Source organism: Contarinia nasturtii, unplaced genomic scaffold (assembly GCF_009176525.2).
Source record: "Contarinia nasturtii isolate CC-2019 unplaced genomic scaffold, AAFC_CNas_1.1 Cnas_scaffold_1240, whole genome shotgun sequence".
Lineage (NCBI taxonomy): Eukaryota > Metazoa > Arthropoda > Insecta > Diptera > Cecidomyiidae > Contarinia > Contarinia nasturtii.
This window is the reverse complement of record NW_022198581.1, coordinates 5053748-5073322: the sequence shown is the minus strand read 5'-3', so window position 1 is coordinate 5073322 and position 19575 is coordinate 5053748. Positions and strand designations below refer to the sequence as shown.

General features: G+C 32.9%; 1 protein-coding gene across 2 annotated transcripts; it reads right to left on the bottom strand.

The window, feature by feature from the left end:
- Positions 1-5613: 5613 nt before the first annotated feature.
- LOC116345363 (facilitated trehalose transporter Tret1-like) lies at positions 5614-10899 on the bottom strand. Of its 2 annotated transcripts, XM_031774658.1 has the most exons (10): positions 10804-10899; positions 8111-8246; positions 7877-8021; positions 7719-7806; positions 7586-7630; positions 7434-7519; positions 6920-7112; positions 6441-6812; positions 6136-6339; positions 5614-6035 (listed from the first exon to the last, which is right to left on the bottom strand). In XM_031774658.1, exons 2-10 carry the CDS (start codon positions 8148-8150, stop codon positions 5814-5816), a joined length of 1395 nt encoding a protein of 464 aa, XP_031630518.1. In that variant the 5' UTR covers positions 8151-8246; positions 10804-10899; the 3' UTR covers positions 5614-5813. The 2 variants fall into 2 exon arrangements, with proteins under 2 accessions (XP_031630518.1, XP_031630517.1); XM_031774657.1 differs by lacking the exon at positions 10804-10899 and having other exon boundaries at positions 8111-9114.
- Between the last annotated feature and the right edge of the window lie 8676 nt (positions 10900-19575).

Below are 19575 nucleotides of genomic sequence, written 5' to 3'. Positions count from 1 at the left end.
GGGAGATCGAAGCAAAACGTGAAAATTAGAAAAATAAAAAACTTTTGTAATAAATTTCATTGAGTTTGTTTTTTTTTTGCTTATTTTACTTTCCAATACGGACTTCAAGATGCTTCTTTCTTCAGCACATATTTGCTACATGCTTCTTGGGTTTTTCTCCACTCTCTATTTCTCTCACACTTTCATCCATTCACAATGTCTTAATCCGTCGTTTTCCTCTCTCTTTCTCTATCTGTCTCTAACAAACTTTGCCCTGGATCTGCGTTCATTGGCTTACTCTCGATTCATTTTTAATTTCTCTTCATTCGTTCTTTAATGTTAATAATATTGTGCACTGAATTTCGCTTTAGCATATGCACATTGTTTAAGTCATCAACGGTTATGACTCGAACTCCAGCATTTTTATTTTTCATTTTTTTTGCACATTTTTGAACGATTTTTTGAAGTTTTTTATTTGTCCGTTCTGCTATGTTTTTTCTTCCTATTTTGCTGCATGGCTGTTATCGCCATCAAAATATTTTATTGCCGTTTTATTACATTTGATTTATTTCCGACTGGTTTTGTGTAATAAATATGACTCTCTCGCCTGGTAACACACCAAGACTGCTTTGGAACATTCTGAAAATTTGATGATCCTCTAAGCCAAAGAGTCCAAGGTATTTTTGTTTGTCAAATATCAAGGCCGATACAGGATATTTTCATCAAATTAAAGGAAATTTATTATTCCGAATATCAAGCAAATGACAGATCTACAATTTACAATTGATTGCCCGAGACAACGATTGGAAACGCTGTAGTTCAGTGTTTAATTGAGTAGGGCGGCGCCACCGTCTATACATACAAATGTCCATTTAAATCAGTGCCATCTACGCTAAAACATACTTTTGGTTGAAAATAAAACGCCATCATATTCCGACATTGGCCCGAGAATGAAAGCGAGACTTCTATTCACAACTTATTGAAATGTAACACCACTATAAGTTGTGAATAGAAGTCTCGCAACAATAAGTTATAGTCGCTTTCATTCTCGGACATTCAATTGTTTGAATCATACTGTTCCAGTCAATTTTGTAAGTTAATTCATTTTTTAAACATATGTGAAATTTGTAAAATCATGCAACCGATGAACCCTACATGACTACGTCCATGAAAAATGGGTACCAAAATATTAAACATAATTCTGTTGAAAACGAAGTGTAATTAAAATGCAAAAAAAAGTATTGAAAACAGCATTAAAGTCATTATTTGATAAATAATAAAATATAATTTTCATCTGTTCCACGTGGAATTTTATTTTTTAAATTTTTGCTTGGCAAATTCATTATTTTTTGAATTAAGATTATGCGGCAATAAAACAGTTTGTCGGGTTTGAGTTTGCATACACTGTTATTTATGCCGTGTTCATAAATGAAATTTTCTCCTATCAAAGGTTTTCAAAGTTTAGTCAAAATTCTTAAGTTCAATTCTTTCACACCTTTTTTGGAATTTGAGATGAGAGAATTCGTTCCATTTATGCGTTTGAAAGCATCATAATCAGTGTCCATAGTTATTATTGCATTAATAATTATTCATGGTGTGGAGGGATTGTTTCAAACAATAATGCTTAAGCACATGGATCACGAATGTTCAAAAGCACACACAGGTGTGCACATATATTCTTGATCCTTCAGAAAACTTAATCAGATCGTTGGCGTTTTGTTGTTGTTTGCCATCGATTTAAATTTGCCATGAAGAAAAATGCGAAAACTCAGATATGACCGTGATTAAACTGGTATGCGGCATATAATCTTTTCCAAGTATCTGTAAATTATTCAGTCGGAAGTGCTTGAATATGCCATTCACACTGATACAATGTTACAACAGGATGTATGTAGCGAGTGTGAGGTCGAGTTGGATTTCTTTGATTACGTATTTTTTACGTGCGTGCCATCACTCACTTACCCACCATGCCAATGTATAGAAGAGTACGCGAACGTTCATTTCGATGTGAATAAAGAAAACAGTTGAAACAAGAAGTTTGGTCATTAAATGTAAAGTGCAGTTGGAACAATCGCATTTTCTCGTTTATGCCTCGTGAGAAAGTACTCGTGTGCTTCATCAAGCCGCCGATCTTAATACGTACAAAAAATGTAATAAAGCTTATTCAATTTCATTCCGGCTCGCACCTTCCACACATGCACACATACCATTACTTATTTTCCGATCTTATGAATTCGTTACACACGTATGCATGTTGACTTCATGCGTCGATGTGGTTTCGCCTGCTCCTTTGAATTATAGCATTTTGATTTGAGAGACAGTTAAACTGCGTGGCCACTCACACCCTCGAATGCGAAGAACACACGTCAAATGTAATAGCCGAGCAAAAAAAGACGCCAACGAGACAAAGAGAAAAAGAGTGAAAAAGAGACTATCTGCCATAAACATAATACTAATTTTGGTATTCATTACCCCAAAATTATTGCAATGGATTTGAATTTGTACGTGCACTTTAAAATACACTTTACATGATTTGCACGTATGTTTCACAATATGATTTGAATATACACATGAGCGGTACAGATATATGTGTGCATGTGTGTGTGAAGGAACGTGAATGAATCTTCTTCTCTTTCTTATTTGGTTTTCTTTTTTGATTTTTCCCGTCGTGAAATGTGTTTCGTTTTTTTCATTTGTCAATATAATGACTCATTTAAATTTTGAACTTACGCATACGTGTCGTAATGGATGGTTTACTTGCTTATTTGTTTGCTACACTCACAGAATGGTGATTTTTTTTTGTTTGTAATTTTTTGTATGTGAAGGCGGATTTATGGCAAAGACTTTTAGCCGTGTTCACATCATTGTCATATATCAGAGGACAAAAGAGTACTGGAAAATTTAATCCATTTGTAAGGGTTTTGTACGAAGGTAAGACTATATATCAGTGATGTCGGTAGATACACTGTGTGTCACACACGATAACACACAAAATTCGATTGTTTTTCTTATTTTAATCGAAAATGATGCTGAATATGTTTTTACTTTTTTTCCTATAATTATATAAAATACAGTCTGATGATGTCAAAACGAAAAGATAATTTTGTGACACGTAATTTATGCAACGTAAGTACACATATTCATTTAACACTCCAAATGATGAAAGTACTTAACGCATAAGGTAAATTGCTCAAAGTTGTTTTATGCGATCGTTAAAAAAATCGGTTGAAGAACGTTTGGGCACGAGTTGTAATACAATTTTCGGCTTATGGTGATTCATGCGCCACGTTTGAAATAAAAATGCGCATGAAGTCTTCTGTCATAAAACATTCCATATCACGAAGAAAAGAATAGAATAAGTGAAAAAACAAAACGATTTCGCTTGTGTGGAGGTTGACAGTACCAACTAGAACTGTCTTTTCACCTCAATGAATATTTTCTTTATGATTATGTTTAGGAAGGGTGACGTTTAAAGAAAATTCTTTCTGAAAAAAAAAAACGCTTTGACGCTTTGCTTTGAAAATTAATTAACCAAAATAAGCTTTTAAATCAAAGCCGGTAAATGAACAAAATTCTAATAAACATCTTGAATGTGAAGCAAATATATTGACACACTTTTAAAAAATCCTTCGCTATTTTAATTGCGTACTCTGCCATGGAAATAAAATTCCCGCAACGATATCAAAGACTTTTATGTATCAGAACATTAATACATAACTGAGTAAGAGTAACAACAAAGGATTGCAAGAATGTCGAATATAATTCAGAAATTAAAATTGTATAAATGTTGAATCAAAAGAAAAAGCGTGAGGAAAAAGGTTGAGATTGGCAAAGCGAATATGAACATTTTCGCAGAAAATCGCATCACTGATTTATTACAAATGCTTTTAAATATTAAATACAAAAAATGTATAAAATGTGTGATGCAAAAGCGCTCATATGAATTAATTCGATTTTTGATTCACCCAGTCGAACTGTTTCAAATGTTTGAATTGCAAGCATGAATTTTCGCCAAATGAATAAAATGCCTAAAGTGAGTAAAATATCAACAATTTGATAACAAAATAAACGTTGATTAAAATTAAAATGAATTCAAAACCAGAATATAATTATCATCGATTTAAATGAAACTTTATGTTTTCAATAAAGGAGTAGTTACAGTACAATATGTAAACTGTAGGTGAAAATAAACATTACAAATCTTTCGGATTAAACCTTATAATTCTCAGTGAATATATTGACGCTATTTATATAGTACTAACTATTGATCATATCGTACTATGAATATCGTGCTATTGATACATTTAAACCTGGAATAGTTTTATGATATTTGATTGAATGTAAAAGGCATACGTGCATTTCACATGAAATTTTGTACTACACCCTAAGAGTTAGCAAGCGGGAAATTGAGATTGGACCTTAATTCACCGAATTCAGCCATAATTCAGGCCATTATCGTGCTCCATGATAAATCTGTGGAGGCAAACTTCATTTTTGAACCGATTTATATGGAAAATCAATCATTTTTCATATTGAAAAATATCGATATTTCAATGACCAATTCCGGCGAAATTTTGTACTACACCCAAGGAGTTAGCAAGCGGGAAATTGAGAGTGAAAAATGGCATTGAATTTTTCAATGCGTAGTGTCAAACGGCATTTAAGCAATAAATCGAGACCGCATGGTCCGTGCGCACGTTGAGTGCATACACCACATCGCTATAGCCATGCGGTGTCGATTTATTGCTTAAATGCCGTTTGACACTACGCATTGAAAAATTCAATGCCATTTTTCACTCGGGATGCTCCGTCATAAATCTGTGGAGGCAAACTTCATTTTTGAGCCGATTTATATGGAAAATCAATCATTTTTCATATTGAAAAATATCGATATTTCAATGAGCTATTCCGGCAAAATTTTCGTGGTTTATAGACCGACATAAAACGTTGTCCAAATGTTCAGATGCATAGCCAGATCTACGGGAATGGTTCTTACGAACTTAGGACCTTTTGGAAATCGAAAAACGATTGGAAGGTGGAACTTTTACAATGTTTCAAATGGTTTGAGATAATATTCCTTATAAATGATGCAAATATATGCATATTCATTTCCAATATTAATATTAATACTCTTATTAATTATTAATATTAATATGTTCCAATTGAAAAAATGATCGTATATAAATCGGTCATTTTTCAATTCTATGGCTTTTTACTTAAATGAGTTCATGGTAATGTTAAAAGGAAATAAACGTTGATTTATTTTATTCATAAAAAAATAATAATAGATGTATAATTTATTGCTTTCCATTGAGATTGTCAATTAAATTGATTGAATGCACTTGAGTCACTTATTTTCTAATATGGACATATGTTACACATCGAAAAATGAACAACTTGAAGAATATTCAAAAAATCAATTTTATATAAGATTATACTTATGCATATTACTATCTTAAAAGTGATTTTCAATGATTGTTTTTTTTTTCTTTTTCATTGAAACATTTAAAATACAACGAAACTAAAAGACGATAGAAGTCATCAAATAAATTAAAACCTTATAATATATAATTTCTGAAAGCACACTTTCATCATTCAACCTATTTCCATGTTGGCTGGAAATGTTTATTTTGGTGTTTGTTAGTTGTGCGGATTTTCTATCCCGAATCCCGATTAGGATGCTGATAAAGAGGACGATATTTGTTCTGATTTTGTTTGATTCCGGTTCAAAGCGGATTTATAGTTTGAATTTTGCCATGGGCTAATTATATTAAATTAGAATATATGATGTTACAGGCGCAGAAACTTCGTTTCGTGCATTTCAAAGGATTGCCCTATTTTGCCTTCAAAATGATTAGAATCTCATCTAAGCTTTTGCCTTTGGTTTCTGGAACAAATAACAGCAAATAGACAACGGTCGCAAAACAGGAAATCGCAAACATGAAAATGCACGAATGTAATCCAATTGTGGCAAAGAGCGGTGGGAATATTTTGACCAACACAAAGGTCAAAGCCCATGAAATGCAAAAGATAAATGTCGTACCAATGCTTCGAATCTAGATTAAGATAAAAAAAAGCGAGAAAAAAGATTAGTTAAAATGACCGATACGGAAAAACTACACTCGAGGATAAGCATTAGGCTAAAATCGCACTCACTTTATCAGGTAAAATTTCCGAAACAATAACGTATGGAATTGGAAGAGCACCGCACGATGCAATGAATATCATTGCTGAAAAGCTTGCGACTGGTACCCATTGGAAAGCTTGTAAATTTATATTAGTCGAAGAAGCTAGATAAATATAAGTGGCCAACACTACGTGACTTATGCCAGTGCCGGTGAATGAAAATACCATAAGTACCTAGGAATTATATAAAGAACAATTCAATTTGGTTTAGGTTTGTTTTTGTGTTTTTTTTTTCTTATTCGAATAGATAAAAATTATTTGTGATTTTAGCTTACCTTTCTACCAAGTCGATCGATCAATAATGCCGAAACGTAAGATCCAAGAAATTGAATGGCACCCACAATTATTGCAGAGATGCCGGGTGACATTGTTGAACCAGACTTAGAAAAAATCATCGCTGCATAAGCGCACATTGTAAATCCACCGCATGTTTCGTGCGCAACCATTAAAGTACAACCAATTGCAAATGGACGATTAAAAAAGTCGCTCAATTTCAATGGTGAACTAGACGAACATTCGGTATCTTTGCGTTGCGTTTCAGTATATGAATATTTCAATTTTGATAGTTCATGTTCAAATGTCTTGTTATCAGATACAGCCGCCTTTGGCGATATGTTACGATAAAAGCGAAGCGATTTTTCGGCTTCCTGAATGTCAATTTAAAAAAAAAAACGTAAAACTGTTGTTAAATATTTTCGAGAAATGAAAACAAAAATTATGTTTAACGATTAATCACAATTGTGAGAGCACAAACCTCCATGCGATTGGTTTTCATCAAGTAATACGGTGTTTCGGGCATGAATGAGAAAAATGCAATAAATAAAATGGGGAACATCAAAGAAATGCGTGGTGTTTCAGAATAATCTAGAAAATGACCAGCTACAAAACCAAGTAATACACCTCCCGTTGAACCAAGTACCAATATCGTGCACAACGTACCGCGAATTCTGTCGAAAAACGAGAGGAAAAAACCAGAACCAACGTTAATTATTTATTTTTTTATCAAGTTGTCGATTGGTTTCTTTTTTTCTATGTTTCCGTCAAATGCTGCAACCAGTTCAAAGCGATTTTAATGCGATTTATTCTATGCAAACATTCGATAATATTAGCATAGACTCAGAAATATGCGAACATCGAACCGATATGCGTGCTGCATGTGAATGTATCGTAATTTGAAGTGTTCGATTTTCTCCCTTTTTCTTCTTTCATTCGAAGGTTTTTTTTTTGCCGAACAATTTTTTTTTTCATAATCTAAGAAAAATGCGTACCTGTCTTCGGCGATTTCGGCAACCATAATTGGAATGACGACAAATACTGCACCGCCAACAAAACCAGACAAAAATCGAGACGCATACTATGTGACAAATAATAATAAATTTAGTAAAAATATAAAATAAATTTAATGCTATTTAATTCTTACCAAATAGTAGACATTTTGTGCATAGATAATTAACAAATAACTGATCTGTTTTTTTGGTGGGTAGAAAAAAATAAATAAATCAAACTTCCATATATGTTTTTCAATTGGTCCTAGTTTTTTTTTTTGTTCTTACAATTTGTGGTACAGCCATAGCGATCAAAGCACTTTTACGACCAACACGTTCAGAAAGCCAACCAACAGCCACCGTGCCAATTAAACCTCTGCGAAAAGAGAGCCGAATTAATGAACTTTTTTACTTTATTGATTGTTGCAACACCCAACGATCTTTACCCGATTCCAAGAATTGATACGATCCACCCGATTTCATCCATTTTCACTCTTCCCGTTGGCAATGGACTTGCATCTGAATCGTACACAACTACAGCGCTTGCCATCCAACCAACTGATATTCCATAACCGACTGTGCATAAGTTCACTTTTTGATCGAAAAAAACGAAGTAAATAAGAAACATTACATTGCAACAAGAGAAGAGTCAATTTAAATATATCACAAATTAGATTTACCGCAAATACAGCATAAATATTGATAAAGTGCACTGCCCATTTTGTGGCTTGAATTTTATTATTTTGTTGTGTCCAAAAATGTTATGCACAAAGTCACTCGCATGGATTTTTATGGAATATTCTTTCTTTCGAAATACTTTGTTTCCGATTGACGAATGTTTGGAATTTTAACAAATAAAAAAAAAAATAATAAGAGAGAAACACACATGAACGTTAGCACAAAAGGAGCTAGTCTAATGTGAATAATGTAAATTTGTTCAGTTTTGTTGCAAAAGTTCGTTTCTTTATTTATTCCGAAGCTCAATGGTTCCGAATCGTTAGTATTTGCGTTAAACTGGCTGCCTACTACTTTAAAAAGAGACACCAGATGTTTGTCACTCTATTATTTGTTGAAAAATAAAATATATATGTGTGTTCTGTACTCTAGCAGAAAAATTCCTCCGTACAAATTACAGTGGAACAGTGAGAAACAATTGTTTGGCGCACGCCTAATTAACTTCTAGTTTGATACTAACGCGTTTCAATTATGATCTTAATTTGGCATTTTTTTGCTTCTTTTATATTGGAAAGCTAACGACAATCCCGAGATCATCTTTCTTTCATAAATGTGATACAAAGACAATGATGATAGTGTACGATGGAAGAAAGATGTATGTGCGCGCGTGGTATTCATACGAGTTCAATTACAAAGTACATACACTCGTATCTATATTTCTTGCCTTTTTCTAATTCAACCAGTATATGGATTAGTATTGTTGTTGTTGTTATCGCTTTGTGTTGGGTTCAAGTTCGGGCTATGTATTTATCGTAGGAGTAGATATTTATTTATTTTATTTTAATTTTTCGTCAATTGCTGTGGTTTTGCATACTTTATATTATACGGAAAATACCATACACAGGGCATGTGTGATAGAGAACAATGCGATAAAACTAAAACAGCCGGTCTTCTTCTCTCTTTTTCGCATACAATAGAAATGTTATAACAAAACAAACGTCATACATACACAATATAATCATACCGTATTCGGTTCAATATCGAAGGTGCATACAGTGACAAAGGTTCAAACAGATAATCAGTTAATTATATTGAATCTGGACTGATTAATTGTCATTCATAATCCATTGATTTTGATTATCGTATTTGTTGTATGCATTTGTACCGTGATAAGTACAAACGTTATTGATCTAAACTATTTGAGTGATAAAGAGACGAAACAAAAAAAAAATAAACAAACTATATAAAATCGAATCAACGGCCGCAAGGGTGATTTGTGACCGAGCAAAGTTACATACGAATGATATAATTACTGTGCCGTGCGCTCAATGCTCAACAATGTTGAAATGATAATAATTTGTACTTTGTTTTTTAAGCCAAAAACTTTTATTGTTTATCTTCCGTTTATTGTTGTGTTAAAAACAAATAATAACAAATGGTAGTGTAAAAGGGAAGAGGTAAAAAATAGAATTTGGAACAGCACGAGCGTTCAATGGCTGCTTCAACAAGATGAATAAACAGCAAATATAGATAATTGACACGGATTCAGTTTGCCATTTGCTCAAGAGGAAAAATAAACGCAAACATGGTTGTAATTAATTGCAAGTGTATGACGTAGTTTTCCATTTTGCCGGTGATTTTTCGGGATCATTAATATTTAAAGGGAAACATTCTCACTTGCATCGGTCTCGTTGCTTTTTTGATGATTGAGAGAATTCACAGTTTCTATTTTTAGATGCGATTGCGTTTCTGCCATCGGAATAATGCTGAAATGTGTATATAGTAAGTGGTTGTTGCCATTCAAGAGGTTTCATTTGATACGCTCTTTTACGTTTGCTTTTGTTTCACATTATTATGTTATGTAAGTGGTATGATCCCCGTAATGCATCCAAATACAAATAACGTGACAGAAAGAGAAAGAGAGAGAGAGAGAAATGAATGGGTCAAAATAAAAATCCGACTTGTACGCAGAGTCTATAAAAGTGGAACATGGAATTTTTTTTACATAGTTTATTTGTTATAATACAACAACAATTCTATGTAAAAAAAAACACTGTGTTCCACTTTTATAGACTCTGCGTACAAGTCGGATTTTTATTCTGACCCATTCAAATGGAGATGATACGAGAGATATTCCAAAAATGATTATCCTTGGCAAGAGCAATAACCAGTTAAATGATAAATACCATGAAAGAAACAGCGAAAATGCATGAACGATTTTTGTTTGCCAAATGGAAAAAAAACAGACACTACCGTATTTTATGTTCGTCAAGTTTTTTTTTTGTTACATTTTATGGCTCAACCATCGCCTACAATGTGAATATTCGTTTTAATTAATTTTTATTGCAGCCCGTCATTCTTTCTCTTCGTTTTTGTGGTTCATTTTTTCGGTGTTCCCCCCTTCATGCCACTCTCACTTCACTTATGTTTTTTTTTCTCGTCTGATTTTGGACAAAACTTCAGTTTAACAGAGTTTTATCATAACACATAACAACTTTGTTGAATAGAATGTTTGTTATTAATTTTCCGCTTGCAATCTCAATTAGGGAGCATTTTTTGCAGCAAATGAAAAAAATGTTTGGTGTTTTTTTAGAGAACGATTGGTATGTTTTCTGGCCGTTAATCATTTCAAGCCTTTTTTTCAACAAACTGTAACAAAATCCGATTATTATTTTTTTACTTTTGAAACATGACTTACACCTTGTGAGAAAGCGAAAGCCTGGAAATAAATTTTAAGTTAATTCACTGTGGTTGCAGCACCCACAAGAACCTTATGAACGAGATGAATACAGAAATATTGAAATTACCCACAAAAATGAGTGAATTTTCTTTCTGTTGCCACTCTGCTTCGGCTCAATTTTGACTGTTAGCCAAAGTTCTGACCATCACTCATTCAACCACTAAAACTCAATGCAATTTTTGCAATTGCAATCAAAATGAATTACACATCAACACAATACAAACTCTCTCTCTCTCTCTCTCTCTCTCTTTTGGTTTTTTTGATAATAAAATTTGACCATTTGTTTACAAACATCGTTATTTTTGATCGTAGGCATTTTTTTCTTATTCTTTTCCATGGTCCATCGAAATGGAATGGTTGAAATGTTTGCTGTTGTCATTGTTGAATCTAAACGATTTTTTTTTTGTTTCGTACTCATCAAATATACTTATACTCAAATGTGTGCACTTTTCATTGTCTGTTATGCAACATGTACGAAATGTTTGTCATCGAAAATGCAAATATTTTGATGATTTGGTAAACACACGTGGTACACGTATACGATAGAGTTTTTTTTTGTCTGTTTATGTGTGTTATATAAAATATAATCGATTTACTTTCGGCTTATGTTGTTTCTCGCATTTTCTTTATCGTTTGTTATTGTTTCACTTGAACTTCGGTTATTCTAATAATGTTTTTTTTGTCTGTTCTGTCAGTATCCCAAGGCAAACATACATTGCCAAGCTAAGCTGGTAAAATTATCGGGAATTCGGTGTTGACAAAAAATTGATTGTGTTTATGCGTTGAATGCGTGCGTTCATCACATTGCACACAGCAAATGGGGCATCGAAAAAGAAAATCGATCGAATCTATTTGGTTTGCATATTTTGAATATGAATAGGTGTACGAGATGAATAGTTGATGTTTTTTTAGCTGTTGGTCTTACCAAATAATTTATGACTCAGCGACATAAAAGACAATAACACGACGAGCAGCGACATTAAGCCACTTTGCTCCATATATTTATGACATGATGAAGCAACCATCAAAATCCATCACACGCGAAAAAGAAACAAATTTTTACAATATTAAAGAATACCAAAACAAAGGGAGACAGAAAAAAAAATGCCGAAATAATAGATATTGTTGATAAGACAACGTTGAGAGAAGAAAAAGAGTTGTGCTTTTGAACATTTTCTGACAAATCCATTACTTTTGTTGTATGACGTTGTTTGCATCAATTTATGGTCTACTAATTCGGCTGGTTTGACGTCACACGGATACGATTTTTTCCTTGTTCAATTTAACCTGTATCATTTGCCGATTGTAAATAACATCGCGCAAAAAACTCACCGTTGGTCCCCATCAGTCGAGCCATGTTTGCGTTATTCGTGTGTATTTTTTTTTTTGCTCTTCTCTGTTCGGCTTTGTTATTGTGCTCAGGTTGTGTCATCTCATCTAATCTGGTGCTAATGTTTCATCTATTTGACAGCATCACCGGTATTGCTCTCTTTCGTATCATTTGTACATTCCTTGAACTGGAGTGTTCCATTTTTTTTTTCGATATTCTATTTGCACAACATTTCAAATGAGATTGTTTTTTTCGCGCTCTCTTGAACAAACATTTGATTCGCAAGTTTATACATACAAAGGTTTTGGGAGAAAGAAATACGAGCGAAAAAAAAAATTGTGATGTTTCTATCTTTAGTATCTATTTCGGTCGTTTCATTGTCATTTTTAATTTTCAGAAAGAGAACGATTTTGTATGTATTTTTCTTTCTGTACTATTGAGGGCCAAACCAAAATAAGGCGGATGCTTCTGTATGTTTTTTTCTCTGGAAATTTCGGTGCACATTCAATATATACCAAAAAGACTATTCTTTGCTAAATATAGCAAGCTAAATTGACCAATATAAGATCAGCGACTGAACTAATGAAATATTCATCTTCAAAAAGATTTCCACCCAATGCATTCTGTTTACATTTGATTTTATTTTTTATTTTTACAAATAATCAAAATTGATCATAATATGAACATGAAACGAAAGAAGAAAAAAACATAATGTTTGCTCAATAAACGTCAATTTCTTCACTTTCCGTGCTCACCTTCCACTGAATTATATTATTTCATTTGGCAAAGCCTTTTGAAATCACAACACACGCTTTTTTCTTTCTATTGCGTTGCCCGCTCTAACTGTAAGAAAACATGAAAAGCAATTGAACTGCGAATGAAAATGCGCACACACACACACATTTTATTCTGAATCACATTCAAGCACAAAGTTAAAACAACTTTTTTACAAGACTGTGCTGGAAAAACGATGATTACATAATAGCATTAGGTCAATTTCCCATCGTACACGCCAATAACAGATGGATACTTACATTTTTTTACCTTATCTGTTGGTTTCAAATTCTTGTTTTTAATCTTAAAATCGAACGATGGAACTAAGTTACCTTCTTGATGTTTGCATTTTTTTTTCTCTTATTACTGTTGCTCTCTTTAAACATTTTGTATAAATAAATAAACATGAGAATTAAATTGGTTAGTCAAAACATTTCTGGGATTAAAAAGAAACGAAGAGCAGCAGCAGCAACAAACCCAGAAATGTTGTGAAAATGAAAATATACGTTGTAAATTAATTGACTTGATTGCCGAATTTTTTTTATTCTTCAAATGTTCGTCTCGACAGTCAGCACCATTTCTGTTTGTTTAAATTGTTCCTGTTTTTTTTCTCCTTCTCGCTTAAACGGTATATACTATCTGATGTGGAAAATCATAAATATTTTGTGCAAAAAAATTCCACGATAAACACACTCGACGTTGGTTCATGAAATCAGTTTTAGTGTTTTTATTATTATCCATTTTTTTATTCATTTTTTTTCATCTGTACATGTGCGCAAATCGATAAATTTGTCATTTAACAAAATGTTATTAAATTTTGGAGTACGCACAATATGGAAATTAAAACATATTTTACTCCAAATGGCTGAATGAAATAACAATAATAAACTCGATTAAAAACAATTATTGTTGGAATTTCTTTTTTTTGGCGTGGACATTTATTTGTTTGCATAAAAGCGCCTTTTGTGGTCATTTTGTATTTTTTTTTATGTTGTTATTTACGTGTGCCATATTGTTACGAATATATTTGGAATGAGCCAATTGTTTTGCATTATGCCGTAGTAAATAATCTAAACATGTGATATTCCATGTGTTGGATTTTATTATATTATCTCAATGTGACGTGTATGAAATAGCTGAGCGCAGCTGGGAACAAAGACCCCACATTAACAACACATTGTGCTTGTGGTCCAAGACACAAGACTTCTGTTACTTTCGTTTCCGTATCGAAGTGCCACACACACACACAAAGTTCGATCAACACTGTATTAAAGTCACGGCATGGCACCTGATCATAATCAGACTTATCGAGACTGCTCTATTTGCGTTGTGATTTGCGTAATAAACAGTAGCGCGTTTTGATGCCTTACAAAATCACCGCACTTTAGATTTGGCTCAAACCAAGTAAACAATACTGAGTGATATATTCAGCTAACAGCTACTACCATCGGATAGACTGCTTAATTTACAAACGGCATTAAACTCATGTAAAAGATAATTATGATTGCTCGTGATCTTGAACAAACTTGAACGAGTCTATTTAAAATTAGAACGATGAAAGAAAACACCTTTTCACCGAATGACATCTCTTTTTTTCCTCGAGAAAAGTGAAAATAAACTTGAATTACTTTCGAAGCAAAGAAAAAAGATTAATATTAAATGTCATCTTTTAGATGAACGTAAAATGAAAAGAAAAAAACGGAAATTGTTAAATTAAATGAATGAAAATAAAAGCATTACATAATAATGCGTTCCAGTTTTCAAAACATTGAAATGTTTTGATCGCTTGACATGTTGTGTGAAAGTAAATTGAATATAACAATTTTGAGTTGATGGTGCCCATCCAAGCACATACGAAACATTTAACCGCGTTCATATGCCAGAACGACCGACACACATCAAAAGCCATCTTTGCCTTGATTTCGGTCTTCTGGCATTTGCAAATTCTTTTTTTTTTTCTCGTTCAAAACATACTCTTTTAGAAATGATGCTGGTGCGTTTATGCGTGCTTTAATGCATTTTCGTTTCATACATGGAAATTCGGTGTATTCCAACAGCAAACACACTTCATTTTATAATTTTAATTATAATTTCGCAAATTTTGCTGATGATATTGTAAAAATACGAATACATATACAAGCTACAGATATAACCCATTCACTTGTTTTTCAAACATGGTAAAAATGCTTTTAAAAAAATGCCACCGTTTTCATTCTGATAGCATTTTTGAAAACAATGACCATGATTAACATTTTCTTTTTGGCATAAAAGTAACATTCACACGATTACACAAAAATCACACATATAGAAACATTCTCAGATACATGTTTTATGTAGAATTGCCAACGATTCAAACTTAAATTTCGCCATCATTTTGGCATGTCGTTCACTTAATCTTTCACTTCAACGTCAATTCAAAGTAAAATTCCACATATTTTGGTTGATTGTAAGAGCTAGAGATGTTGCATGGCATGTTTGAAGTGCACAACTCATTAAAATAACTATCACGAAGTACATGTGAGCACGTTTGGAATTTGTATTGACGATAAACGCCTATGAGTATGCAATGGGCTAACCTATTAGATGAGAATAAGAGAAAAAGAAGAGAGAAATTCATTTGTAACATCAAGCTTTCCTTTATGAACAATATATTTGATTTCATTTCCATTGTGTGAGTGTGTGTAGGTGTATCTTATTTCACGATTATGAACTCATTCAAATGAACCACAGTCAATGCCAAACACGTGTGCATTGCAAAGTTTGAAGGAAATAATATTTGGAAAATGTATTCACAATTGTCGATGGTTGTCGTGAAAGTGTCAAAGAAACCGTTCCACGGTCGGTGGTTGTTGATTAACATCAAAGGCGAGTTACATAGGATTTTCTTGTTCTATGATACTTTGTTATTGATCAAGAGAAACACTAAACTTATCGTTATTGTGTTTATCGATCGATGATGTTAATTATTAGGAATGAAAGCCAATTCGATCTTGCTTAAAGTTGATATTTTATTAGAATATACCGACGTTTCGAATCAATTATGATTCTTCTTCAGGGTTTTTCAAATAATATCGACTGTATCCAAAAGGTTTTAATTAATTAAATCCATTCAAACAATTTTTCAAACAATGAAAAAAAAATTAGAACAATTGTCTTAGCTTAGTTATTTATTTTTGAACAACCGTCTGTTAATCATTTTTTTAAATATAAATTCTTAAATATGAGGCTCTGCAATAGTCTATATTTTCCTAGTGAAAATAATCTCATCAATTGCTTGAATTTTTCTGAAGCATGTAACAAAAGAGATAATAAATTCGATTCGTATACTATAATATAGGTTGTCCTCTATTCCATAGGTGATACTTTCCCAGCGTGTGTGAATTTTGTGTCACAAATTATTTTCGCATATTACATATTAAATATTTAACACCTTGCGAAGATAGAGAAAAAATTTGTCGAAATTGTTTTCGTCGAGTTTGATCGAAATCGCTTTTTCGAAAATCCAAATGCTCTCAATCAGCAACTGTTCTACAGCGCTGCTACATCGAATGCACGATTATGCGATTGAAGAGCCACTTGCGGTGCGAGAGTTGTTCACGAATAAGAACGTAACGGTTATTTTCGAGTAAATTTGTGCAGATTTTACATGAAAATTAAACATCTCCACAGCATATTATATCAATAAGATAGATGTCATGTGCACATGCTCCTAGGGGATAACCATGAATTGCAGATCGAATAATTTATAATAATAAACGCTATTTCTCTCTATTTTTCACTTATTCTGCTAGTATTTCTACTAGTTTGTTCTAATACTGCTAATTTTTGCTAATTTTTCTAGTACGTCAAAAATATTGCATACGTCAGATTAACTGCATGATCGAATAACCGAAATGTGTTTACGTAAATGTTTCAAGTTGACACTTTCAACGTGTATATTTGAAGCAGGCAATAGCGTATACGTTTTCAGTAAGAAATCTGTCATCAAGTCTACATTTCCGATTGCAATTCGTAAATTGTAGTTAATACAGATGGAACGTGCTTGGTTACGTGCCATTGAATATATTTTTATTTAAAAATGGGAAAAAGCGTATTTAACTACATATTTTGATACATTTTAGTTCAACACTATTCAATTCGTTTGTTTTGTGAATTTTATTTTAATTAATTATTTCAATAAATTCAAGAATAAATGCTTACTAAAGTATATACATGTACAGTGCTAATTCTGCTATTTATTGCTAAATTCCCTATTTCTTTGCTAATGTGCTAATTCTAATTCGCATGGATATCCCCTAGACATGCTCTCTCTTCCTGCGAATCTATAAAAACGATCGAATATTGAATACGAACAAATGAGAGAAAAACAAAAGAGATATAACCATAATAATTTAATAGCATGTGGACATTCGTATTTCCCAAATAACTCCAAAGAATCTGTTTCGTACTAGTTGAATTTGGTCATTTAAGTGACATTCGCATCAGTTTCAAAATTATAACAAATAATGTATCCAATGGATACTATCCCTTTCTTATGATGGATAAATTAATGTGAAATTCAAACTAAAACAAATTGAATTGTTCTTTGGTTCTGACACTGACAAAAATTGATAAAGAAGTTTTTTCAAAAGAGATGACTGTGAAACAAATTTTGGCTTAGAAAATCAATAGAATGTTTTCCAAAAGTCCAAATCTAACGTAAAATTTTCTGAATATATGAAAATGTTTATTATTCCACAGCAAAGGAAATATTTCAAAAAGTTGGATAGCTGAGTATTGATTGATGTCATGCTGTCTTTGGCCAATATGGAAAATTTTCTTTCGGCCTGTATTTAAAACAAACTCTGACGTGCTGGGGTATAACTGGTCATGGTTCAGTAATCAGTGCACCCAGTGTCGCTGCTCTGGAAGGGAAATTTTGTTGACTAGTGTAGTTTCTGTTGTTTTTAATAAAAAAAATAGTGAATCCACTCATATGAAAACTGATTGAAATTAATTATCAGACTTGCGGGGCCTCCGCAAATTCCAGCGACAAAAAACAGAGAGGGAGTAAATTTTCCGCGAGGCTCCCAGAAGTCCATTCTATCCAGTGTCCACCTCTACAAAAATTTAAGAGCAAAAAAATGGTCTGGAATACCAAAATTGCAATAAAAATGCAACAAGTGCTAATAAAAAACTTGCTCAATGCAATCAATAAATGTGACACAATTGTGTGTTATTAATATTATGTTGTGCATAAAAGTAACGGAAAAAACCATAAACAGTTGAAAAGGGCAAAAATGCGGGTCGAAACATAATGTGAATTTTGTGTGAATGTTGAAATCGTCATAAACTATAGATAAAATGACAAAACACATAAAATATCATTCGTAATCAATGAAATTCACCACAAACACCACAGTCCCTTCATTTGCTGACGACATTTTTGATGGCAATGTGCCAATATGTTCCCATTCTCTGTGTGGTATACAATGTGAAATTGGCGCGTTGTTCGAATGTGTTTTTGCGTAAATAAGGAATTGAAATGAAGTGATATTGTGACAAATGATAGTTTCAACCACCACTGTGCGATCTTGTGAAAACTAAATGCAGACGGACGCAACGCGCTGGCAAAATGGTGTTCATTTGTAATGGTGCAACCACATTGAATTTGGAAGTCAGTATACGCAATGCGATTACACAGTTAAATTGCATGCAATGTTGGGGCGTACACTATAGTGAACGGTTAAATATATATCAAACGCCATTGTGGTTGTTGCGGTTGGAGCATTACAAGAGAATCGTTTTGTTTGGAGCGCGCGACAAACAGACGTTTTTATTTATGTCCTTCGTCTCTCTCTCTCTCTCTTTTCGTCTTTGTTTGTGTTATATTTGTTTATTCCGGGCCATCAATTTTATTTGATTTGTGAATGAGTGTCATTGCATAAAGTCAGTGTAATTGTTCACTATGGTTGCATGTGCTTGGACACGCTGGGAGATATTGCCGGAAGCGTGCTCCATTCGGTTGGGAATGTTCATGACTTTGAAATGTATGTTTTAGATCTATGGTAATAATTGAATATGACGCCAAAGAATCATGCATATATTCAATGTGCTGCATGAATATTCCAAATAGTCGCGACCATCCAATGAAAACAGGAGTGCCAAAACCTCAGGCCGAGATTACGCTCTGGTTTATGCATTCACATTTTCAATTGTTGTTCAACTATTTACTTATTTCGCTTCCAATAATTCTATTCTCGCTCTCTCTCTCTCTCTCTCTCATTTTCTCTCGGTCTATATCACTTATCGATTTTGTTACAAGTTATGGTATTGTGCATCGTAATTAATTTTTGACGTGATTCGCTCTATATTACATTATGACATTCCTTTATTGCAAACATTAATCTCATTCACACACACCGCACAATATTATTTGGTCGCAATTGATGTGCGTTTCGATATAAATACTGCAAAATACAAAGAACCATTGTGTTCATGTTCTCTTTCTCTCTCGTTTGAAAATTTTATGATTAAATTATCAGTTTTCATATTTCATCGAATTGCCGCAAACACGCAATAACCACTTCATGTTCTGTTCTGTGCGATTTTTTTTCTCTTATTGTCATTATCATTATCATTCATGC

Coding starts and splice junctions, on each gene's coding strand:
- LOC116345363 (XM_031774658.1), bottom strand. CDS start 8,150: ATGGGCAGTGCACTTTATCAATATTTATGCTGTATTTGCG. Junction 7,807..7,876: donor GTATCAATTCTTGGAATCGG/GTAAAGATCGTT, acceptor CTCTTTTCGCAG/AGGTTTAATTGGCACGGTGG. Junction 7,520..7,585: donor CACAAAATGTCTACTATTTG/GTAAGAATTAAA, acceptor TTTGTCACATAG/TATGCGTCTCGATTTTTGTC.